Genomic DNA, 26,075 nt, shown 5'->3' on the forward strand with positions numbered 1-26,075 from the left:
TGTACTTTATTATTGTTGTTGTTGCTATCATTGTATTTCCCACAGGAGCAATTTTGTTTAAGAATATTTGTCCTCTCTCTGATCAAATCTATTCCTAGGCTAAATTGCCAGTTGGTTCTATCCTTGTGCGTTTTGCGTAACTTTATGAGATGAGAAAATGTTTCCCAGGCTTGATACTTATCAGCCATTTATGAATATCTGCTGTTGATCAGGCGGACAGCAAGGCTGTGGCTGGGAGAGACAGCCTTCTCCTTCGAGAGTTGTGTGTAAAGGAAAGCAAAGGTTGCTTATGAGGGGTCTTCAAAAAGTTCATGAAAAGATTCATATTGTCTTTTAATTCCATTTTTCCATGGACTTTTTGAAGTATCCTCATAGCACAGTGCCAGGCACATGAAAAGTGTTCCACAAATATTTGTTGATTGAAGAAAGTGAAAGGAAGCTCACCAAGAAGTGTCATAATACTTCGTGTTGATTGGCTAACTGGAAATTTTACTTTGTGTGTTACTAGATTATAATGAAATGATTGGCCTGTGATTTGTAATAATTAACATTGTGGATATTACAAATCTTTTTTCAGAAAGATGACCTTGATTTTTTTTTTTAATTTTTATTTTTATATTGCCCCCTTTCCAAGCTACTTTTCTCAACATCTCAGATATTTTACAGGTTTTAGTTTTTAAAAACTTCATTTCCAACACTGTTACTTTTCTCCATACGTTGTCTTTCTTCAAAATGGTGGTTGAGATTGTGGTGATGGCGAGATGGGGACTGCACCCCTTCCATCCCGAATTCTTCCAGTAACAGAGTCAAGGCCACCTCACCCATTGGGGTGTAGAGGAGATCATGACTGATGGCGTAAAGAGAGAAATGTGGGGAAGTGTGGAACCAGGGAAATGGATTAAAAGGAAAGATTGGGCAGGAAGGAAGTTAGACAAAGCATTAGAATAGTCTGCAGTTACACAGAAATGTGGGACTAGAATTAGCTTTGAATGTGCCTAAGAAGGATGCAGCACTCCCCCCACCCCCCCCCCCCGCCCCTGCCACCACCCTGTGTACCCTGCCATGCAAGTCCTTCTGAGTATTGCTTTAGGAGGAGTCTTTATCTGAAAGTACTTGATTGCCTTCCTCCCTATTGGAGCTCCTTTGCAAAGCTTATGTAACATGGGAAATGAACCTTGTCTTTTCCCTTGATGGTTAGGCAAAGAAATGGAGAACAGTTACAAAAGAGATGATAATGACGTAGATAGAAAGGGATTTTTAAATTTTTAGTTTAATCTTCTATAACTTACAAAAATAACGAGATCATCTTATTAATGCTGTGTACAGCATGATGCCATTCACGTAGAAATCCTGACTTTAGGGGAAAATTTGTTGTCTTTAAATAAATTATTAGTAAACAGCTGATAGGATGGGGGTCGACTTAAAGGGTTTTTGTAGTAAATGCAGTATAGCCAAGTTAACATTGCTAAGTGGAATGGATACTTGTTGGCAAATTATTTGGTTTTGACATTTTTATATTTCACTGAAAAGGCAGCAAGATAATTCCAAAGGCCTGCCTGGGTTCTTACACAAAAGGGCTTTGTAACTGTAAGAATATCATTTAGCCTTCCACGTCCTAGCCTCCTCATCTGAAAATCAGCATGCTGACATTTGCCACCTACAGATAATTCAAGATGATATTGTTTGACGCATTGTAAGCTTCCTAAAAGGCAGTTATTAGATCTGGGTGCCTGCTGTCATGTGAGCTGATCTGTGTCCCATTTCAGGCTGATGTGATATTGAAAAGCTGAGTTAGGATGGAAATTGACATTTGTTTCATTTGAAATTTAGTCCCTTTCTTTTCCGTCCCCCCCCCCCCCCCCCCCCCCCCCGCCAAAAAAAAAGAGGAAATGGAAACTGAGAGATCTAAAAGGAGGAAAAGGGTGGTAGCTGGGCTTACTTATCAGGGAGATGCCACCCCTGATTTAGCCACTTGTCTGCTTTTCATTCCAGCTTTCTCTTAGTTAAAATTAGTTACATCCATTACCAGGTTTCCTTCCTGACATTGTTTCCTTGTCCGTATTACCTCCTCCGCATACACTGAGGTTGCTTGTCTTGTATGCAAGACCCCAGGCAGTGTAGTTGATTTGAGGTGCATGGCTGTGGAAAGCTGACACCAAATGGACCCCACGTTCTCAGTATGTTGTTTTAAAGGCATACACCGATTGCTTCCTTAGTTTAGGTTACTCTAAATGTTTTTTTAAACAATGAGTACACGATTGAATGTTGCTTAGTTGCCACTAGAGTAGGCTTTAACATTGTATCTTAGTGAGCCTTGTATATCCAAGACAACTGTGTGCATGTTTTCTGTTTTTATAGTGCCTGCTGTAGGCACTTTGTATACCAAAAGTTAGGGGTGAGGGGCACACACATGTTAGATAAAATCATATGAAGTTGTAATATTCTTCCTGTGGTGACACCTCTAGTATGGGTGAGAAAATTTAATAAAGATAGTAAGTTTAATATTGTGAGGAAATGTACAAGGTGGGACATGATTGATTGCCAGGTAAAATAATAGAACAGATTTTGTGACTGAACTGATGGAACGAGATTCTAGAATCTGGAAAGCATAGGAAAGTAGGATTTGAGCTATGTTCTGAAGAAAGATGGGATTCAGATGAATGAGAAGAGAAAGTGGGATTAGAGCAAAATCAAAAGTATGCAACCCCTGTCATGAAAACTTGCATCTGTGAAGAGAGAAATCAAGAGGAATAGTCTCAAGGCAAGAAGTAACATCAGAGATGTGAAAATAATTTGAGAGCATGAGCAGCATGTACTTTTCTTTATGAAAACCCTTATAATTGGCTAAATTCATGTTTTCTTAATATAATGAAGTTCTGTGTACCTAGAAAGTTGGATTTATTTTTTTCCATGTTAATGTTATAGTCTTCAAATTTTGATCTTAAAATTTCAGGATGGATTTCATTGCTTTCCCTTTTCTATAGCTCTTATTCATCCCCAAAACATAAATCTTTGCTCACACAGAAAGTTCTAAATGCATTATTAATTATTAGCATGTACTATTAAACTAGGAGGAAAATACATTTCTGTAACTTCTGAGCAAGAGGCAAAAATTGATTTTTCTCAAGTATTTCTCAAAGGCTTTTAGGCTCAGGGAATGACCTAAATATCCTCAGTCCAGTAATCCAGTTACCCTGATGGTATGGGAAATCAGGACTTTTGGGGGCTGGAGGAGATTTTAGAGATCACTTAGTCCAACATCCTCATTTTACTGATGAGAAACCTGAGATCCAAACAGATGAAACGACTTGACCTCCCCTGCTGATTGTTTACTAGCCACGTCTCACCCATCCTACCAGAATGTCTGCTTTCTCAGATACCCTGCTTTCCTCCAGTGTTAAACTCACCCATCAAATGTAGGCACAACCCACTGGATTTTAAACTGGAAGAGATGTTCTTGGTGTTGGTGGGATTAAGCTAGAGAATGTGTCTGGTTTCGTGTTTGGTCACCAGATTTTCACCCGGCAGCCCTGAAACAACTGATGTGTTTGGGCAAAGATCTGAGTGGCGCTTCTGCCATTGTGGCTCATAATATCTCCTGAAGGCTGTTTGGCAACCAGTCGGTGTGCTGACTCCACTAATTCTTAAGGGATATGCACTGTTGGTGGGAACATAAAGTAGTACAGCCATTATGGAAAACTGTACGGAAGTTCTTCAAAAAACTAAACATAGAACTTCCGTGTGATCCAGCAATCCCACTACAGGGTATGGACCCAAAGGAAAGGAAGTCAGTATATTGAAGAGATGTTTGCATTCCCATGTTTGTTGCAACACTCTTTACAATAAATGAGGTGTATATACACAATGGAATACTATTCAGCCATAAAAAAGGAATGAAATCCTGTCATTTGCAGCTTGGAGGGCATTATGTTAAGTGAACCACTCTAGTAACAGAAAGAGAAATTTCACATGTTCTCACTCATATATGGAAGCTAAAAAAGTTGATTGCATAGAAGTAGAGACTAGGATGCTGGTTACCAGAGGCTGGAAATGGGTAGGTGAGATAGTGACAGTTTGGTTAATGGATACAAAATTACAGCTAGATAGGAGGAATAAGATCTAGTGTCCTGTAGCTCTGTAGGGGGACTATAGTTAACAATTTATCGAATATTTTCAATAAACTAGAAGAGAGGATTTTGAATTTTCCCAACACAAAGAAATGGTAAATGTTTGAGGTAATGAAGAAAAAGAAAGATCAGTGGTTGCCAGAGTGTCAGGGGAGGAGGGAGGGACAGAGGAAGGATGAATAGGTGGAGCACAGAATTTTTAGGGCAGGGAAACTACAAGGAGATTTTAAAATGTTTGTGGAAAGATAGAATTAAAAGATAATATGAGTCTTTCTATGAACTTTTTAAGTGCCCTTGTATTCTGTATGGTACTGTAATGATAAAAACATGACATTGTGCATTTGGCAAAACCCATAGAAGTATATAATACAAAAAGGAAATCCTGTAAAATTTAGTTAATAATTATCAATATTGGTTCATAATTATAACAAGTGTACCACATTAATGTAAGATGTTAATAATAGGAGAAACCATGCTTGTGTGGAAGGCGTCTGTGAATTGTCCATACTTTATGCTCGGTTTTTCTGTAGATCTAAAACTGCTATAAAAATAGTCTATTACTTAAAATGGTTATAAAGGCAAAGAGAAAGGAAAAAAGAATTAATTAATTAAGAAGAAAAAAAAAAAGGACAAGGCTCTTTTGGCCCTGTTTGTCTGTGACTGTTGAATTCACCCTATAAAACCAGTATTTTAGATTGGGGAGGCAGGGAGAGGGGAAAACCTGGTATTGGTGTGTGCTGCGTTCTGGCAAATTAAGATTATTTAATTTAGCTAGATTCTGTTTGGTCTGCTATTTCTCTCTCTCACTGAGCCTGTATGAGATGACATCCTGAGCAGTGCCTTTTTCACACCCACCCCAAGTAATTCAGAGCTGTTCACAATGCTGTGCTAAACAGTAAGAGTTTGGGGTTGTTTATACTCTTTCCCTTATATATGTGTGTGTATATATATATAAATTACATATAATTTATAATAAATCAATATATAATAGATTAGTATACAATAGAGTAATATAAATTAACATATATGATTTAGTATGTCCGAAAGAAGGTACACTATCTGATGACTAGGCTATAGATTAGTTTATGCTGCCATGTGAGGTTTTTAAAACTAGGTGTTAAGAAGCACTTTTCCTGTAGTACTTTTTCTGGCAAACACAATAGAAGAGTAGCCTGTGGCATTGAAATCTAGGAGGTCTGGTTTTTTGCTTTGTTTTTTCCATTTTTTGTTTTTATTCCCTTTCCATTACTAAAAATTGAGAGTTGGATTTTTCTTTTTTAATTGAGAAAAGCAAGTGCAATAGTAAAGCTTAGTCTATGAACATGTCTGCTGTGATTGGGGGGGCCGGGGGGGCAAGGCAAGGGCGTTTTCATGGGTGCCTTGATAGAGATGTTAATTTTTTATGTGAGTGACAGCATTTGGATCTATCTTGTCTTCCATCTTCTTTGGAAAATTAGATTATCAAGGTGGTCTATAAACATAAGATTTAGAACAATTCCTTTTTCTCTTAAACCAATAAACTTTAATAATATTTTTTCCTGTACCTAAGTACTCTTGTGCCATATGTGCATTAGATAAATGCCCCTTCATATGAAACAGAAGTCTAGTTTTTTATTTGGATTTTTGCTTCTAGGCTTGTTTATTTTTCTAAAAATGCCAAAGTGCTTTGTATTTATTTATCAAATACCTGGAGTCTTAAGATCTCTAGCATGTTTTCATGTACTTTCTTTTACCCTGCTTTGCTAGAATAAATGGAAACATTAGGTATTGGAGAATGACAACTTGAAAATATTATAATACTTTTATTATTGAAGATCAAGAATTAGTAGTGTTTTAGTGGGGAAATGGGTAGGGAGTGTAGAGGATCGACAGGCAGACAGACTCACTATATATTTAAAATAATATGTCACTTAATACATTGTGACGGGAGACAGTTTTTTTTTCTAAACAATCTGTGTGATATGGTCTATCGTTGAGCAAGAACTGTTGTAAGAGTGTTTTTATTTAATTAATTTCTCTTTTTATTGATGGTGATATATGGGAAAACAGAAGTGTTGGTTGCAGGTCAGATGTTGTGATGTCAGTGATGGAAACAGGGCAAGCTCTCCTGACTAGTATGAATCAGGATCTTGGCAGTGTCTTTCATAATTTATTAGCTTTTAAAATGGAGCATTTTGCTTATGAAACTTCAGGGAAACAAAGACAATAAGATATACAATTAATTAAAATCTTTAGAGCAACCAGCAGCATCATTAATAAAACATTACCCTCTAAAGCACATAAGAATGGCAGCTTACTCTCCCATCTCAGTGGGAAAACCCAGGATAAAAGAGTCTGTCTTTCATCATAGTCAATAAACTGAGTTTATTGGACTTGGGCTGGTAGATTTTCAAAGAAATAGGCTCACAGCCAATATCCCACTCCTCCCCACATAAAACATCTGGGTTAATAATAACAGCCGCCTGCCTTCATCTAGCACTTACTTCATTTGTATGTTCTTGTTTAATCCTCCCAAGAACTTTGCAGGGTAGATGTTAGGATTTTCATTATACTGATGAGAAAACAGAGACTCAGATCAGTTACAGAAAACTACAAAGCGTAGTCCCTGGACCAGCAGCATCAGTAGGAGCCATTAGAAAGGTAAATTCACAGCCCCACCTCAGACTTACTGAATCAGAATTTCCAGGGGTGGAGCCCAGCAGTCTTTTTTTTTTTTTTTTTTTTTTAATATACATTCTCCACATGATTTTTATGCATGCCAGAGTTTGAGAACAATTGGTTTATAAGACCTTATGTGACTCAACTATGTAGTAGGAGCAGAATTTGAGACCTGGTATATTGGATTTTACGATTCACAAGAACATCTTTATGCGACTTCTAAGCAGGGGTCTTTCAGAACTACACATATTTTAGGCTGCTATAGATTTTCCTTTTCTCTTTGTCCATCCTTAGCCCCTGTCTTCCCAAATAACTGCTTTGTCTAGTGTATGTGCAAAAAGAAACAATTTTAAAAGAAAGGTCCTTTTAAAATCCTTCTTCAGAGAACCCCCAGCTCTGGTCTCTTAACCCACTATGCCATTACATCTCTTTTCAGAAGGTTTTATGAAAATTGAGACATGACCAGTTCTGGTCACGCCTGTTTGAAAGCGCCTGAAGTCATTAATGGTCTTTGCTGTGTCTTCACGGGGATAGCCTGGTGTTAGACAGACAGGTGCTAGACTAGTTCTTGCTGGCCAATTGAGAGAATCGCTCCATTTTCATCTCATCTCAGAGCTTGCTCTAGAATATTGGTACTGTGCTGGTGAAGTGTGCAGACCGGTCACGGCACTTGGTTGTATATCCTGGTTTTCCCATTTACTGGTTACATGAGCTGGTTATGTTATCCAACTTGGGTGAGTTGTGGTTTTCTGAACTAAAACACAGAGATGATGATATTGTATAGATTAGGTTTGGTTCTTTGAGAAGACTTTGGAAACCTTCAGGTGTTATACAAATGTGAAGTGATGTTCTGGAACGTATTGAAGAGTGGCTTCTGAGGTTGGATGTACTGAGACCTTTGAGGAGGGACATGTGTTCCCCTCCCTATGACGGTGACTCAGTTTGTCAGATGAGTCTGTCCATAGAACAGAGGAGCAGAGTGTGTGCTGTGGAAGGGGCTCAGGCTTTGGACTCTTCGGGTCCAGCTGTGAACATGCTAACTGATCCTCTCTCAGCTTTATCTCTAAAATGGATGTTAAAAGACCTACTTGTAGAAGTTGTTATGAGGACAGAGGTCAGAGCTGAAGACAAAAGAATTGGAAGTCAGTGGTATGTCATTGGGATTAAAAGTGTGAGATTGAATGCAGTCACCTGGGGAAGGAATGAAGAGAAAATGGCAGGGCTGGAAGAGCATTGGGTGAGTGACCGTGACCCCCCAGGGCCCTGGCGCTGACACTTCATGGTGTAGCTGGGTCTCTGGAAAGGTTCCCTTATCACAGCCTCAGCTCCCTACCAAGCCTGCCTCATAGAATGCCAGGAAGCTGTGGGGGCCTTACATAAGAGAGCATTTTGATAATCACACAGCAGGGGTTCCAAACTCTCCTGACCACAGCCCAGATGACTACTCATGGATGGTGGGCCAGGCTTCTTAAAAGTGCATGTGCCTGTACTGTGTGTGTGTGTGTTGATGCAGGAAGGTTGGCAAAGTGAAGAGTGTGTTTTCTCTAAAGGGTCAGCTGCTACTTGGCTCTGTAGATTATTGCCCTGTGGGAATATGAATCTGGGGTTACCCGCTCATCTGGGTCATCTGACTTTTGAAGAAAAGTGAGGGGTCTGGACTATTTGGTGGCATTTTCAGGTTTTTTTTTTTTTTTTTTTTTTATGTTAGCACTTTGTGGCCCAAGTATCACACATCTGTGGGCCAGATTTGGCTGTCAGCTGCTGGCTGGTGGCCTCTGCTGCAGAGTGTTCTATAAACATGACCTGTTATTATTGGATGTCTTGGAGTTTATAATAACCTCCCAGGAGTCTTTACATTGGGGCCCTTCTAGGAATACATCTGTGCTTTCTTTGCTACCCTGAAAATTACCCTCCCCCCTCACAAGATATACCAGGCCTGTTTTGAGTCAGATTCCAGAGACTTCAAAATTTGTGCTGCATAATTTGGAGAGATTCTGAATCAGGTGTCCAGGCAGGCTGGGGAACTGTTTCCTTAGAGGGGAGATTTGGGAGATCAGCATTATGGTTTTTACTTATCCTAGAAGGTCAAAGCATAGTTTGTTTGCTGCCAAGCAGTGCCCCAGTGCCTCTTGGGTTTGCCGAGTCACTGGGATAAAAATGATCCTTTGCAAAGCCTTAGGATGTATGCATCTTTTTTGGGAATAGTTTTTTTTTCATTGCCTTGTTTTTTGTTTGTGTTACAGAAAAAAGAGTTTGATGTGGATAATCTCAGTAAATCCGAGCTGCGGATGCTGCTCAGTGTGATGGAAGGGGAGCTAGAGGCCAGAGACCTCGTCATCGAGGCCCTGCGGGTAAGAACGTTCCAGGGCTGGGTCTCCTTGCTGTGTCGTTTTCTTTTTTCAAAAGGCAGTGGCAAAACTTTTTTCCTTAATTTTTGAATCAAATAGATTTAAAATGTTACATCTGGTTAAAATGTGTCCCTCATCACAAACACCAACCCATAGTCTTTTTTTATAAGTGCAAACAAGAAGTCGACGCTCATTGCAGTGATGGGGGCTGGAAGTAAACTGTTTAATATGAGAAACTGGAGAAATCAGCTGTATTAGTTCATAAATCTTTTTATGTTTCCCATGCCTGTTTGGTTAAAAACATATGTTTGTATAAAAGTGGTAATATGATATCCTACATGTTTGCAAGGGCAGTGAGGAAAAAATTAAGAGAATTATTTATTTTAAAATGTACTGATAATCTTTTTCCTTCCTATATAAATTATAAATGATTTTTTTTTTATTTTCAGAAACTCATGAGTTAAAAAAGTTTATATATACGTGTCTTCAAATATTTTTATTTGATCTTTCAGTAATTTTGGAATATTTGCATAATTACTTGTGAAGAATATATTACTTAAATGCCTCAATAAAGGTTTCTTTTTGAAAAAACAATGTTGATTAAACTTTCTTGATGCAGAGTTTTCTAATTGGGTATTTGGGATCTTACAATTGTTTTGGTATGTGAATCAAAGGTAAGTTTATTTTTTTTCTTTTATATTTAATGTTTTGTATGGAAACAGGTCACCTGGCCAAAAGGGATATATTTATTATAAATAAAGTATGGGTTTATCTTATTTCATCAGGAAGTATTTCCTCAAATTTTGTCGTAGGGAGTTTATTTTGACATATGAAAATCTGTGAAATGCACCAAATTGTTGCCTGTGACAGGATCTTATATGGTATAGGAGGGAGGTAGTAATGGTGGATGGTCAGACATTTGGAGAAGGCAGATGTGGTGAAAACCCAGTTGTGTGTGGAAGTTGGCACAGTAGGGATAGTGATTATTCCTCAATTTGATGACAGAGGACAATTGCCTCAGAAAAACAGGAATATAGTTATGTCATCTGCATGCTAATATTGAGTTGAAGGTGTTGCTTTTTGCATGACACGTTTTGGTAAGTAGGTTGTACAGTTTGATTGTGAGAGGTGTTCATCCTGTTCTACATTTGGAACATGTGCATTGCTTGCCAATGTATATTTTCTTGAATGAATTTTTTGGGAGAAATGCTGAGACAGTAAATGTATCACTAAAATGTGTGACTCTCAGCCCAAGAACAGAATAGAGTTACAGTCACCTTTTGAGGCCAGTAATATATAATCTCTTGAGACCAAGCAGAAGTGAAAGGCTCCAGCTCTACCTTACATTTTTTTCCATACCTCTCTGTTAACCTGTGAAAAGCATCAGCACTGTGGAATTCCCTGGTGCTGACCTATATGTTTGAACATTTAGAGGAGTCTGTGTTTTTGTTACCTCAGCAACCACATGTGTTTCTCTTTATCTTAATTGCAGTACTTTCAAATGTAAGACTAGAGGTAAAGTCTTGCTAATAATCAGGTCTTGCCAAAGTGAATGTTTTTCATAGAATCAAAGAATGTTAGAATTACAAGGAGCCTTAGATAGGTCATAGGTTGGTGATTTACATCCCAATGAGATCCATTTTCATAAAATATTTTGTATTACCCTTTTACTATCCTGTAATTAAATTTATGGATAATTACATGTATAAGCAGGTTATGTTGAAAATAAAAACCCAATGCATTGCCCTTATTGCGATGTAAAGATAATAGGTAAGTGATTTATAATAAAATATATATATTCCTGAATGAGTGCTCAGGCTTGACTGCACTGGAAGGCATGATGAAGTAGGTGGCTGTTTGCACCTATTCATAGCATCACCATGAGTGCAATAGTTGCAAAAGAATCCTGATCCTGGTATGCCACATTGTTGACTCAGATCCAGTGAGCAGATTTGCTGTGGGTGAGGTAATTTTTCTGAAATGGTGAATGACTCTTGGTAAAGTTCCAGTCAGAAGTACAAATTACATGGGTGTTGAATCCCTGGAAAAGTTGGTTAGCTAAAACAATGAAAACAACTTGTTTATAGGTCAAAGGAGTTACTGTCTAGGCTCAGATGGTCATACTCATGGTTATATCAAAGAATGAACATAGGGATGTTTGAATGTTGTTTGGGACATGGGACTAGTTCTGGATGTGTAATAGCCCCTTCTCTCTGCCCCCAAAGTGCCAATCACTATGAGAACTAAAAAATTCTCTTGACTGTTTCTAAAACACTGCCAGGGTACAGCTCCTGTGGACAACCACTGGCTGAGACCAGTCTCCTTCATTTATAAATCAAAATCAGGCAAACAGAAAGGAAACCTGAAAAGATCATGACTTATCTAAGTCATAAATGTGGCGTGCGTGAGAGTCAGCTGGTTCCTTTTTCACACAGCCTCCCGTTTTTTTTATCCATTCATCTTTTGATGGGCGTTTAGGTCAATTCCATTTTTTGGCGATTGTGAATAGTGTTCCAGTAAACATGGGAGTACAGGTGTCTTTTCACTGTATTGATTTCATTTCCTTTGGGTATTTACTCAGTAGTGGGATAGCTGGGTTGTAAGGTGCATCTATTTTGAGTTCTCTGAGGAACCTCCAGACTGTTTTTCACAATGGCTGAAACAATTTGTTTTCCCACCAACAATGTAGGAGAGTTGCTTTTTCTTTGCATCCTCACCAGTGTTGTTTTCTATCTTGTTGATAACAGCCATTCTAACTGGAGTGAAATATTTCATTGTGGTTTTAATTTGCATTTCCTGATGATTAGTGATGTTGAGGCTTTTCTCCTGTGCCTATTTGTTGGCCGTTTGTAACTCTTCTTTTGAGAAATGTCTGTTCAGGTCCTTAGCCCATTTTTTAATTGGGTTATTAGTTTTTTGGCTGTTGAGTTGAGTTCCTTTGCTGTGGATATTAGCCCCTTGTCTGATGTGTAGTTGGCAAACACTTTCTCTCATCCTGTAGGTTGTCTCTTCACTTTGTTGATTGTGTCCCTTGCTGTGTAGAAGCTTTTTAGTTTGATGGAATCTCATTTGTGCATTTTTGCTTTTAGTTGCCTATGCCTTTGTAATCTTGTCCAAAAAAGTTCTGCCCACTTCCAATGTGTGTAGTTTTTCCCATTTTCTTCTAGAAGTTTCATGGTTTCAGGTCTTAAATTTAGGTCTTTAATCCATTTTCTTCCACCAATGTTTTTGATTTTTGCATATGGTGAGAGAGAGTGGTCTAGTTTCAACCTTCTGCATGTAGATATCCAGTTTTCCCAATACCTTAGTGAAGAGTCATCCTTTCCCCAATGTATATTTTTGGCACCTTTATCAAAAATCAGTTGGCTATAAGTGCATAGGTTTATTTCTAGATTCTCTATTCTGTTCCATTGATTCATTTGTCTGTTTTTATGCCAGTACCATGCTGTTTTGGTTACTACAGCTTTATAGTATATTTTGAAGTAAGGTGGTGTGATACCTCCAACTTTGTTCTTTTTGTTCAAGATTGTTTAGCTATATTGTTGGGCCTTAAAAACTAACGCCACCTTAAGTGACATTACAAGCAGCGCCATTATAGCCCCACAAGGGCGTATTAACGTGGCAGCCTAAGGCAGCGCCGGGAGGAAGTAGGGTGGGAGTGTGTGCGGGAACCTTGCCTTAGCCCTTATTGGCCAAATATGTGCTTCTGCGCTCGTGAACACTGCATGATTGCAATAGCTAGGCATTGAGAAAGGATGCATGCCCTTGACCTTTAAGCTGATAAGATTATGTAAAAAAACCTCCCTTCCCCATTTGCCTTTAAAAGCAAGTGCTTGTGTGATAATAAATGGAACTGCTTGACAGAACCCCTGCCGCGTCTGAGTGTCCTTAAACCGGGCTGGTTGGGGCCGGTTGTGTGCTCACCTCTTTTCATGGCTCTCTTCCCCCATCTCCTTCCAAAGGGGACAGGAGTGAAAGAGTAATCCGGGCCATTTGCTCACCCACCAAAGAACAAGGCTAGGGCTGTTCGGGTTGGCCGGCGGCAGACCCGACAGTATATGGGGTCTTTTGTGGTCCCATACAAACTTTAAGGTAATTTTTTCTATTTCTTTGAAGAATGTTATTGGTATTTTGATTGGGATTATGTTGAATCTGTAGATTGCTTTGGGTTATGTGGACATTTTGATGATCTTAATTCTTCCAATCCATGAACACAGGATATCTTTCCATTTATTTGTGTCATCTTCAGTTTCTTCTACCAATGTTTTATAGTTTCAACGTAGAGGTCTTTCATCTACTTGATTATATTTACTCCTAGGTAAGTTTTTTGTTTTTGTTTGTTTGTTTTGGTAGCTATTGTGAATCAAATTACTTTCTTGATTTCTCCTTCAGCTATTTTGTTATTGTCATATAGGAATGCTATTGATTTTTGTGTGTTGATTTTGTATCCTGCTACTATACTGAATTTATTAGTTCTAGTAATGTTTCGGTAGAGTCTTTAGGGATTTGTATCTAAGTGATCATGTCGTCTTCTTTCCAATTTGATACCCTTTATTGCTTTTTCTTGCCTTATCACACTGGCTAGAACTCCCAGTACTGTGCTGAATAAGAATGGGGAAAGTGGGCAGCCTAGTCTTGTTCCAGATCTTAGACGAAAAGCCTCCAATTTTTGTCCATTTAGTATGATATTAGCTGGGGGTTTGTCATATATGGCCTTTATTATGTTGAGGTACATTCCTTCTATATGTAATTTGTTGAGTGTTTTTTTTTTTTTAATCACAAAAGGGTGTTGGATTTTATCAAATGCTTTTTCTATATATATTGAAATGATTAGTATGGTATATTTCTTTCATTCTGTTGATGTGATGTATCACATTTAATGATTTGCCTATGTGGAACCATCCTTGCATTGCTGTGATAAATCCCACTTGATCATGGTGAATGATCTTTTTAATGTGGTGTTGGTTTCTGTTTGCCAGTATTTTTTGAGGATTTTTGTATATGTGGTCATTAGGAATATTGTTCAGTAGTTTCCTTTTTCTGTTGTATCTTTTTCCAGTTTCAGTGTGAGGAATGTTAGTCTCATAGAATGAGTTTGGAAGTATTCCCCCCTCTTCAATTTTTTGAAAGAGTTTGAGAAGAGCTGGTGTTAGTTCTTCTTTAAATGTTTGGTAGAATTCAGTGGTGAAGCCATCCGGTCCTGGGTTTTCCTCATTGGGAGACTTTTAATTACTGCTTTAATCTCATTACTCATGATTGGTCTGTTTAGGTTTTCTAGTTCTTCATGATTCAACCTTGGTAAGTTGTATGTGTCTAGGAGATTATCCATTTCTACTAGATTTTCCAGTTTGTTAGCATATATAGTTGTTCATAATTGTCTCTTATGATCTTTTGTTTTTCTCTGGTATCAGTTGTAATGTCTCCTTTTTCATTTATGATTTTGAGTCTTCCTTTTTTTCTTCATTAGTTTAGCAAAAAGTTTATCGATTTTGTTTATCTTTTTGGAAAACTAACCATTTCATCAATCTTTTGTATTGATTTTTAATATCTAATTTATTTCTGCTCTGATCTTTGTTATTTTTCTCTTTCTACTAATTTGGCATTTGGTTCTTGTTTTTCTAGTTCCTTGAGGCATAATGTTACATTGTTTATTTGAAGGCTTTCTTCCTCTTTAATGTAGGCATTTATTACTGTAAAATTCCCTCTTAGAACTGCTTTTGCTGTATCCCATAGGTTCTGACATGTTGTGTTTTCGTTTTCACTAGTCTCCAGGAATTTTTAAATTCTGATTTGATTGATCCGATTTCTTTTTGATTTCTTCTTTGACCCATTTATTGTTTAGGAGAATGTTGTTTAATTTGCATGTATTTGTACAGTTTCCAATGTCCCTTTTGTGATTGATTTCTAGTTTTATTTCACTGTGGTCTAACAAGATTGTTGATATGATTTTAATTTTTAAAAGTTTGCTGAGACTTGTTTTGTGATCTAACATATAGTCTGGCCTAGAGAATGTTCTATGTGTTGCTGAGAAGAATGTGTATTCTGTAGCCATTGGGTGAAATATTCTACTCTAGATCCAATTGCCTAGAGTAGAGATTAATTCTGATGTTTCTTGGTTTATTTTCTATCTGGATGATCTGTACTTTGCTGAAAGTGGGGTATTAAAGTCCCCAAATATTGTTGTGTTGGAATCTATCTCTCCCATTAGGTCTAATAGTAATTGCTTTATATATCTGGGTGCTCCAGTGTTGGGAATGTGTACACTTGGAATTGCTATATCTTCTTGTTGAATTCATCCCTTTATCATTATATAATGACCTTTCTCACCTTTTTTTACTTTTCATAGCTTGGAATCTATTTTATCTAAGTGTAGTTATTCCTGCTCTTTTTTCGGTTTCCATTTGCAAAGTTTCTTTTTTCATTCCTGTACTTTCGGTTGATGTGTGGCTTTATAGGTGAACTGAATTTCTTGTAGGCAGCATATTATCCTTATTTTGTAATCCATTCAGCTACTCTGTGTCTTTTAATTGGGGAATTTAGTTCATTTACATTTAGAGTTATTGATATATAGGGACTTGTTACTGCCATTTTGTTACTTTTTTTTTCTTATCATTTTGTAGATCCTTTTTTCCACTATTACCATCTTCCTCTGTGGTTTAGTGTTTTCTCTAGCTGTATGTTTTGATTCCTCACTATCTATTTTTGGTATGTCTCTTATAAGTTTTGTGTTATGGTTACCATGAGGCTTACAAAAAACATGTTATAGTTATAACAGATTATTTTAAACTAACAACAACTTAACTTTGATATCTAAGAAAAAATAAAAAACCTAAGTGAACTCTATACCTTGACATCATTCTCCCTCTTTCACATTTTGTTGTTTCAAGTTACAGTTTTTCTATTTGTTTGTCTCTTAAATACAATTGTTGTATTTGTTAATGTCTTGTTGGGTTTATCCTTCAGTCTTCATAATAAGAATATAAGTGGTTTATTCACCACCCTTCCAACATTGGAGTATTCTGAGTTTTTCTGAGTAGTTACTTTATTAGTGAGGTATGTACCTTCAGATGTTTTCTTGCTCCTCTTTAGCATCATCTTCTTTCAGACTGAAGAACTCCCTTTAGCATTTGTTGTAAGTCAGGTCTAATATTGATGAATTCCCTTGGATTTCATTTGTCTGGGAAAGACTTTATTTCTCCTTCATATTTGAGGGTTAGTTTTGCTGGATAGAGAATTTTTGGTTGACTTTTTCTTCCTTCAACACTTTGAATATATCATCCCCTTCCCTTCTGGCCTGTAGGGTTCCTTCTGAGAAATCCACTGAGAGATGTATTGGGGCCCCAATATGTCTCCAACATTATATGTTTCTTTTCTGCTGCTGCTTTCAGTGTTTTGCTGCTCCTTGTCTTGTACCATGTCACTCGCAGAAGTGGCTGGGGCTTGAATGGCTGGAATGGTCCCTCCTTCCTCTCTTCACAGCCTTTTATACCTTCATGAATATAGCACGTTTCTCCACGTCTTTCCCCAAGCTCAAGTGATTTCACGATGGCAGTTTTTGCATTTTAATAGTTGTAAGTTGGTCACTTGTGAGGTTAGCAATGCTGGGGATCATCTATTCCACCATCTTTATGACTGCATTCCTCTAATAATTTCCTTGATGCTTTCGATTTTCAAAATCATTAAAAATTGCATAGATAATTGAATTAATGGCAATGGACTTTTCAGAACAATCCATAAATACGATTTGGGAGGGGGGTAGGGTATAATGAGATTATAATATATATCTTGGTACTTTTGCTATTTTCATATGTTTAAGGAAAAAATAATTTCCCAGTACAAAATGTGCATGATTTTATAACAGATATATTCAAGACATTAATTTTTATTGAGGGGAAAACTATTTTAAAAAGAGCAGTATTGTGGAAAATCTGAATTGCATAAAGCTGCTTAACTGAAATATATTTCTTAGTGTTTCTACCTCATTCACACAAAGTAGGAGTAAATCTTTGAATAAGTATGTATGTTCAAATGAAGTCCAGAGGAAAATCCTTTGGAGTCTAATAGAGAATGTGACCAAGGAGAAGCAGCTATGTTTTCTAAAAAGCCAAGGTAGGCACAGAGCCTTTTGAATTAATTGAATATTCCAAATGTGAGTACACAATTTATCCAGAAATAAGTGATTCAAGGTTAATTGTTTAGTTTGTGGAGTCTTCTGGCCTTCGTTTCTTTTTCATTCCTGCTGCTGGTATCCTTATCAGTATATTAGTTAAAGAGAGACAAGGGCAAGATGATGAAAATGCTGTAATTATACAAGTTTAAAAGTCAAATTTATATGTTTTAGCCTATGTTACCAAACCAAAGGATGTCTTTGCTGCCCAAATGACTAAGAAGTCTCTCACGTCAGTGTGTACAATGATAAAGATTAGCATTTATTTGGATGGCCATTTGTGGCATCATAAGGTCCTCCTTAGCTTCTTTGAGTATGGAGGTGTACACATTTCAAATCAGTCATGTAGTTTGTTAACTTCAAAGACAACTTGAAGAGAGAGGTTCCAGATGTTATCTTAAGCCACAAGGCATTCATTTAAGGAACAAGCATTCTGACCTTCAGGTTTTAGCCTAAGGATTGCTTTGGCTATTCGGGATCTTTTGTTGTTCCATGTGAAGGGTAAGATTGTTTTTTCTATTTCTGTGAAGAATGTCATTGGTATTTTGATGGGGATTGCATTGAATCTGTAGATCACTTTAGGTAGTATGGACATTTTCACTATGTTAATTCTTCCAATCCAAGAGCATGGAATATCTTTCCATCTTTTTGTGTCCTCTTTAATTTCTTTCAGAAGTGGTTGGTAGTTCTCATAGTAGTGATCTTTCACCACCTTGGTTAAATTGATCCGTAGGTATTTTATTTTGTGTGTGTGACAATTGTAAACGGGCTTACTTTCTTTATTTCTCTTTCTGTTAGTTCATTATTTGAGTATATAAATGCAACTGATTTGGAGGCATTTATTTTGTATCCTGCAATGTTACTGAAGTTATTAACCAGCTCTAGGAGTTTTTTGATATATAGTAGTATGTCATCTGCAAATAGGGAATATTTGGCTTAATCTTGTCTGATCTGGATTCCCTTTTATTTCTTTCTCTTGCCTGATTGCTCTGGCTAGTACCTCCAGTACTATGTTAAACAGAAATGGTTAGAGTGGGCATCCTTGTCTTGTTCCTGTTCTTAACAAACCCCAAATAGCCAAAGCAATCCTGAGCAAAAAAAAAAGCCAGAGACATAGCACTACCTGACTTCAAATTATAGTACAAAGTTATTGTAACCAACCCAGCATGATACAGGTATAAAAATAGACATACCAGTGGAGTAGAATTGAAAACCCAGAAATCACCCCCCAGGCTTAAAGCCATCTGATATTGGACAAAGACAACAAAAATCTACATTGGGGAAAAGACTGCCTCTTCAACAAGTGGTGCTGGGAAAACTGGATATCCATATGCAGAAGAATGAAACTAGATATGCACCTCTCACCATACACTGAAATCAACTCAAAATGGATTAAAGACTTAAGTGTAAGACCTGAAACTGTAACATTGCTAAGGGAAAATATAGGTGAAACACTTCAGCAGCTAGGTCTTGGCACAGACTTTATGAACATGAGCCCAAAAGCACAATCAGTAAAAGAAAAAATAAAAAAATGGGACTATATCAAACTAAAAAGCTTCTGCACAGCAAAGGAAACAATCAACAGAGTGAAACAAAAACCTACAGAGTGGGAGAAAAATTTTGCTAACTGTGCATCTGACAGAGATTAATATCCATAATATGTAAGGAACTCAAGCAGTTATACAGTAAAAAAACAAATAATTCAATTAAAAAATGGGCAAAGGAGCTGAATAGACAGTTTTCAAAGGAAGACATACAAATGGCCAACAGGTACATGAAAAAATGCTCAACATCACTAGTCATCAGGGAAATGGAAATTAAAACTACACTGAGATAGCACCTCGCCCCAGTTAGATTGGCTATAATCAAAAAGATGGTAAATAACAAATGCTGGTGAGGATGTGGAGAGAATGGAACACTCCTACACTGTTGGTGGTACTGTAAATGAGTACAATCACTATAGAAAACCGTATGGAGGTTTCTCAAACAACTTCCATATGATCCAGCAATTCCACTTCTGGGTATATACCCAGAGGAATGGAAATCATGTTGAAGGGATACCTGCACTCCCATGTTCATCACATCTCTGTTTACAATAGCCAAGACATGACATGGAACCAGCCTAAATGTCCATTGATGGATGATTGAATAAGGAAACTGTGGTATATATACACCATGAAATTCTACTCTGCCATAAAAAAGAATGAAATTCTCCCATTTGCAGCAACACAGATGAGCCTGGAGAAACTTATGTTGAGTGAAACAAGCAAAGCACAGAGGGATAAATGCCGCATGTACTCACTTATTTGTGGGAGCTAAGAGAGAAAGAAGGAAGGAAAGACAGACCACAGTAGTGTGTTGGTCTTGCAGAGGGAGAGAACATTCCTTGGGCTACAAAGTGGAGTCGGGGAGGAGGAGGAGAAGGAGAGGGAGGTTGAGGATAATTGGGCATACAAATGCAATTTGTGGTAATGGGTATGCTGCCAGTATGAATCTGGCCCTCACATCATGGGCACAAGGGGTGGAAATCAGCTTTGTATCTCATGAATATTCATAACCAATTTTAAAAAAAAGAAAAAAGTTTTAGCCTAAGGATGTGTATGTTTAATCAGCTTTATTCTTATCTTATAATTAACTGAATTGTATTGTTACTCTGAGGAATCCAGACCATCCTGCTTGGTCAAGCAGACTTTCATTTGCTGTTTCTCCCCTCCCCACTTCTGCTCTGGCTGGGGTCAGGGGAATAGCTAGGTGAAACCAGGGTCTGTCCCCCAGTTTCACCTACATTTTATAGGGCCCAGCATAAGTTTACATAAATATTATATCATTGAAACAATGAATTTCTTTGGCAATTATCTTCAGATTTCTTCTATGCCTTCTTTTTCCTCTTAGATAAGATAAATGAGACGACATGGGAAGTCTTCCTCTTAACTTATTATATACAGTGACTATATAATCCAGACTCTGAAGTATTATTTGCATTGAAATTTTTAAAAATTAGTTAGTTTCAAATAGAATGCATTTGTGAGTATAGCACTAGTGACATTGGGGACTTTCAAACTGTAGAATTGCTTGGTACAAGGGGCTGTAGCAGAGACCCAAAGTACAGTAGATTAAATAAGAATTTTGTTTCTCTCTCTCATAGCGTTCTGGAGGTGAGTGATCTCAACTGCTGAGGCAGCTCTGCACCAAGTGGTCATTTAAAAACCTGGGTTATTTTTGCCTTATTACTCTCCTTAGGGAGTTGCTTCCTCTGCATGGTTGAGGCAGGATCAATGCCAGCTCCACATCCCAGTGTATGGTAAGGAGGAAAGAGAAAGTGAAGGGCAAGGAGTTTCCTCTAAGCATGTGCTTTGTTCTACACAGTGCACATGGATGCATTGGTGAGAACTTTTGTGGACACAGCTCGTTGCATAGGAGAATGGAAAATGGCCCTGGCTGACTGGCAACTCTTTAGTGCTATGGAAGAAGACAGGAGTTTGGAAGACATTAGTGACCTGCTAAAGTCCCAGAGGGAGGAGTCTTATCTTGGTTTAATGTTATCTTGTAAAACACCCTAGGATATGATGTAGGAAGACAGACCCTTCTCTTCCTCTTTCCCTCAGTAAGTATTTGTTGGGTACCTACTATGGATCAGACATAAAAATGAAGTTTTAAGTGCATATAAATGGAGATATATTAGGCCAAAATTGTGTGTGTTTAGAAAATTCTGTATCTTGACATATATATATATAAAAAGTACTTGTTCCAAGTAGTGTCATTTGGGCCCAAGTTTTACTTTTCTCAGACTGTGACTCAGTAGGTTCAGAGTTTGTCTAGAACAATCTGACTCTTCAAAACCTGACTCATTAATTGGGTTCATAATTCAAATTTTTTAAAAGGCTTTTTAGTGATTTTGCTTTAAAGAAGATTTTCTCATCCCATCCTCAGCACTGTTGATATTGGGGACTGTATATTTTTTGTCATTGTGGGGGCTGTCCTGTGTATTGTGGGCTGTTTAGCAGCATCCCTGATCTCTACCCACTAGATGCCAGTAGCACGTCCCCAGTTGTGACAGTGAAGAAAGTGTCCCCATGGGAGACAGAATCACCCCCACTTAGGAAACACTTCTAAAGTAATACTGGTCAAGGAAATGCCACTTTTAAACTGTATTTCCTAAAATAAATGTAAAACTCTAAATTAGTAATTCAAATACATTACATTATAATGAAGTAATTTTCTTGTGAAATATTGTTCCTTCAGAGCTAAAAATTAATCTGAAAATACTCATTTTAACAAGTTTTATGACCCTTTCAGAATGCCCCACATGTTTTACTATTTAAAATTGTACCATAATTTCTTATGCAGGACTTAAATGCCTTGTTTTTCAAATTAAAAAAACTTTATGGTTGTATGGCTCAGTGCTGGAATCTTTACATAGAACAAAGGCAATCTCTTTAAATAGAATCATGTTTCCACTTGAGTTTTAAAAACAGCTACTGGTATGCTACACAGTATTGTGAGTGTTTTCCTCATATGACATGTCTGCTCCATACTGATTAAAGAATAACAATCTGGCTTTTTATTGGCTTCAGCTAAGGAAAACGTACAGTCTTTTGTATTTCAAAGTTCTCCTATGAATGCAAGCAATTGATTGAAATTTACCCTGTTTTTGTGCTGTTCATTTTATTTAATGAATAAATTAATTTGCTGAGTCGAGGTGAATTCATGAAAATATAAATTAATTTAAGTTTCCTTCCCTGTCTGCTGAGATAACACTTTTGTTCCATGTCTAGAGGAAGGAAGAAAAGTGTTGGCCAGACTTTGTGTTGTTTCTGCAAGCAAATCAGTTTTTATAAAATACAGAGGGCTGATGATTTTTAAATGACATTGTATTTTGTCCAGTAGGACAAACACAGGAAGTATTAATTTTGATTTTTCCCTTTTGAAAAATTTTATTTTCTCAGATATTTACCATTAGCAAAGGAAAAAATTATTAGAATACAAGCAAAACTGCATTTTATATATGTTAAGAAATGGAGGTGATGAGGCCACAAAAGTGAAGTGTTTATCTTTACTATTTCTGGCTTATTAAATAAGCAACTAAAGTCACTGAGCAGTGTTTTCCTGCTAATTATCATCAATAAATTATCAAGATATCTGTGAGGAAAATAAACTAAAGCTGAGGTTTGCCTGGTTCAGTAATGTTCCGTGTGGTCCACACTGGGTGCAGGGTAGAGTCAGTTACAAATAGAATGAAGCCAGGAATATACTTCTGTACACTTTGCAGATTATCACAATTGTGGGGACTGTTAGTCCAATTAATACCCTGTGTTCTTTTTGTATGGTTTCTTTTTAGAATTAGTTCCATGTACTCTGAAAACACAGAGTGTTTCTTTAAGGCATTCTGATAACACTTCAGCCACCTTGTCTTAACACTCAGTGGCTAAGCTACAAGTCATGGGTTTTTGCAAAAATTCATTTGCCACATTTATGATTAATTCTGTGTCTTGATTATAAAAGGAAACAAGGGTCTGAAACAGTACTCTCAAAATTCTACTTTTCTTCTCTTTGATTGTGGTTCTTTTGCAAAGGAAAAAGAAGACATTTCTGTTTCTGCCTTCCAATTTTTTTAGTCAAATTGAAAATAGTTTTTGAACAAATGAAATAGGAAGGGAAAAGCTATATCCCATATTTCAGGTGGTTTTTAAATAGGGTTGGGAAAGAAGGTGAGGCAATCCATGCATTCATTCATTCAACAGATATTTATTGTCTTTGTGATGCTCTAGGCATGTCCCGGGCCTCAAGGGTACAATGGTAAACAAGGGGCATGATTTCTTACTCGTGGTTCTTAGACTCCAGTGGGAGAGATGAACATTAAACTATTAAAATAAAAACTGTAGATAAATTATATTTAACAAAGTTTATTTGAGCAAAGAATGATTCATGAATCAGGCAGCACTCAGAAACAGAAGAGGTTCAGAGAGCTCTCCTGAGCAATATGGGCAGCACCATTTCCATGGGCTTGAGTAGTTGTTGTGTGGGGTCCTGGTGGTCAGTTGTGAGAGTGCCTTTATTACTGAACTGAGTGGGGTCTGTTTGCCCATGCCAGTCACCAAAGCATGTGCCTTTGCAGTACAGAAAATTTAATCACAAGGCGGCCGTTGTGAGAAGGTAGAGATTAGCATCTCAGATCTTCCTTCTTCACAAAGGCGGTACATTTATGGGAAGTGTTTAGGAGTGGGGTAAGGTGTGGGGAATTGCAGTTGGTCAGAGGGTTTGAAGGAGTCCCTCGGTTGTCTGGACTTTCCCTCTGTATGTTCAGAAGATGGCCATGTCAACAGGATCTGGAAGTGGAGCCCTTGCCTTCTGAAGTCAAAGGTCAGACATTCCCTCAGGGTCAGCAGGGATGTATACAGGCTCAGCCGGCCTAGCCTGGTTTGGGTGGGACCAAGCTAATCTCCAAGATCCTGAGAAGAAACCTTAGGCACTCAGCCAGAGACATTATCTTAAAGCACAGATAGGAAGAAACAGAATGAGAGGTTAGTTGTGGAAATTTACTGAAAGAACAAGCAATTTAAACAGGAAATAACCTTTAACTAGAAAGCCAGGGTTCCACCTTAGAGGGAAAGAAGTGATTTTTGTCATGTGTTGTCCAGCCAACAACATTTTCTAAAGCAAAATCACCCTTCCCTCTCAAGTAGGGCTTAAGAATTTTGGAGACTTTTAAAGTGTATTGGGAATAATGTAATAAGTATTGTTAATTTTTTAAAAAGTGACTTTTCCAGTGTGTAAGAATGGTATGATAAAAATTAGACCTATAAGTTATTTTATACTTATCCTTCAGTTTGTCAGTCTACTCCCCACATTTCCAAGTTTAGGCAGCATGTTCTTTATTATGGTAAGTCTTTTGATTTTTGGTGGCATTATTTTCAACTTTGCATGAATAGTCCTGTTTACAACCACCTCTGTTCACGGCCTTCTAAAATTGAAAAAAAGAGGGAGATGGTTCTATCCTTTTATACTAAAACAATTTCTTTTCTGCAACCTCCTCTCCTCCCAACCCCCACGATGGTTAGTTAGGCAGTAAGCAAAGCAAAAATCAAGAAAAGGGTAAGTAACTCTATTTGGCTCATGCTTCGCAGGAATCCTGAGGCTTCCTGCTATCTCCAGTTTGCTGACGTTTAAGCAGGAGATGCAATGGGTCTTAACATTGTTGGCTTTTTCTTATATGCCAGTCATATCACATGCATTATATTTTATCATCCCTATGAAAACCCTTGAGATCAGCTGTAGTGCTCCCACTTTAGGCATGGACAAACAGGCTCAGTGAATATAAGCCATTTTTTGGTCTGACTCCTAACCTCAGTTCTTACCATACCTCTGCCACAAAGGCAACATAAATAAAACTAAGCATTTTCCTAGAGCTGGAGGTTGTCATTTGTGTATCTTTATTTTGCTTTAAATGCGCAGATTTCCAGAACATTTCCCACACACCTGTAATCAATTGCAGATATCAAAAGATATACAGAAATGGAACCTGTGAAGAAATTGTTAGACAGTGTTCAATTTTTAATCATTCATTTGCTAATCCCTTCCAATTGACTGCAGGTAATTATAAACAGAAGTAAATCCTTCAAGATGTCTAAGGTCTTACTGAATGGCAATTATGATAATATAGAAGAGCATCACTGATTTTTTAATGTTTCCTTATTCTAATTAATTATCATACCCAAAGTTTGTACTTTTCTGTAATTGGAGTCTGATTCTGTCTTCTTCTGGGTAAGAAAGAACCTGCCAGTGCACATGTGAATGCTGCGTGCCCCAAGTTTACATTAAGGAAATAAATGATGGAGATTTCTGAAATGGACAAGAACACAATAGCTTAGGAACTGCTGTTTCCACCCTGACCATCTTCTCCTATTTCACTTATTACTAAATCTGTCTCTCTTAGTTGCATTTCATTTTTGATTTTTTAAAAGTATTTGCTTAACTTGTTTTTCTGTTTTGTCTCTGGGAAAAAAAAATTGGCAGGTGATATATTGAGTCATTACTTAAGAATTTAGTTTGATTTCCATGAAAGGCTGTTGTACTGATTTCCTTGATGTTATATAATCCTTTGATTTTTTTTTTTTCCCCCAATCAATAGAATTTGCAGTGAATTTGTGAGGGTTGATTATGCATGGCATGGTAATGATAGAGCAGCTACCAGTAAAGAGTTCAGTGTTTTAAATAATTGGGATATTAAAATGCAGATGTAGCTTTGGCCTTGTTAGAAAGTTCAAGTTTTCTTTCACAAAGCCAGCATCAACAGAATCTAGGCTTAGATTATTTGAAATAAACCTCTAAATAATCCGTGAAAGTTATCTTAGAGTTGATGATGATTTTCTATTGAGTCTCTTCCCATGAGTGATTGGGGATAAATCTTTCATAGACAACTCTTAAACATGCAGTGGGCTTCCTTCTGGAGTGTCATGACAAAATAATGAGACCTCACTTGTGTAATTGAGAAGCAACCTTCCATCGTTTGTGCTTGGCTAGATCAGGGGTTCCATGTGTTTTTGTGATTGTAATAAGATGTGAGTTTCGTTTGGTGGGAAGGTAGGTAGGACCATTAATGGAAGAGCTTTAGAATCCCTTAAAAATGGAGATCATTAATATGTTAAACTCTTCATGTATTTAGATTTCAAACAATTGACAGTTGAGATTCACTGTAGGTTCTGAGGTAGGAAACAGATGCGATAAAAACAATGTTTAAGGGAGACTGTGTTAACTACTTTTGGAAATAGACAGGAA

At 37.3% G+C, this 26,075-nt stretch overlaps 1 protein-coding gene across 1 annotated transcript in view; it reads left to right on the forward strand.

Moving 5' to 3' along the window:
* Positions 1-26,075, forward strand: part of CTTNBP2 (cortactin binding protein 2) — a 176,696-nt gene that overhangs the window by 3,997 nt on the left and 146,624 nt on the right. Inside the window, exon 2 of the mRNA XM_063098875.1 lies at positions 9,029-9,136. Within this exon, the coding sequence (XP_062954945.1) occupies positions 9,029-9,136 (108 nt within the window). The remainder of the gene's footprint in view (positions 1-9,028; positions 9,137-26,075) is intronic.

The sequence above is a fragment of the Cynocephalus volans genome, chromosome 6 (genome assembly GCF_027409185.1).
Source record: "Cynocephalus volans isolate mCynVol1 chromosome 6, mCynVol1.pri, whole genome shotgun sequence".
NCBI lineage: Eukaryota > Metazoa > Chordata > Mammalia > Dermoptera > Cynocephalidae > Cynocephalus > Cynocephalus volans.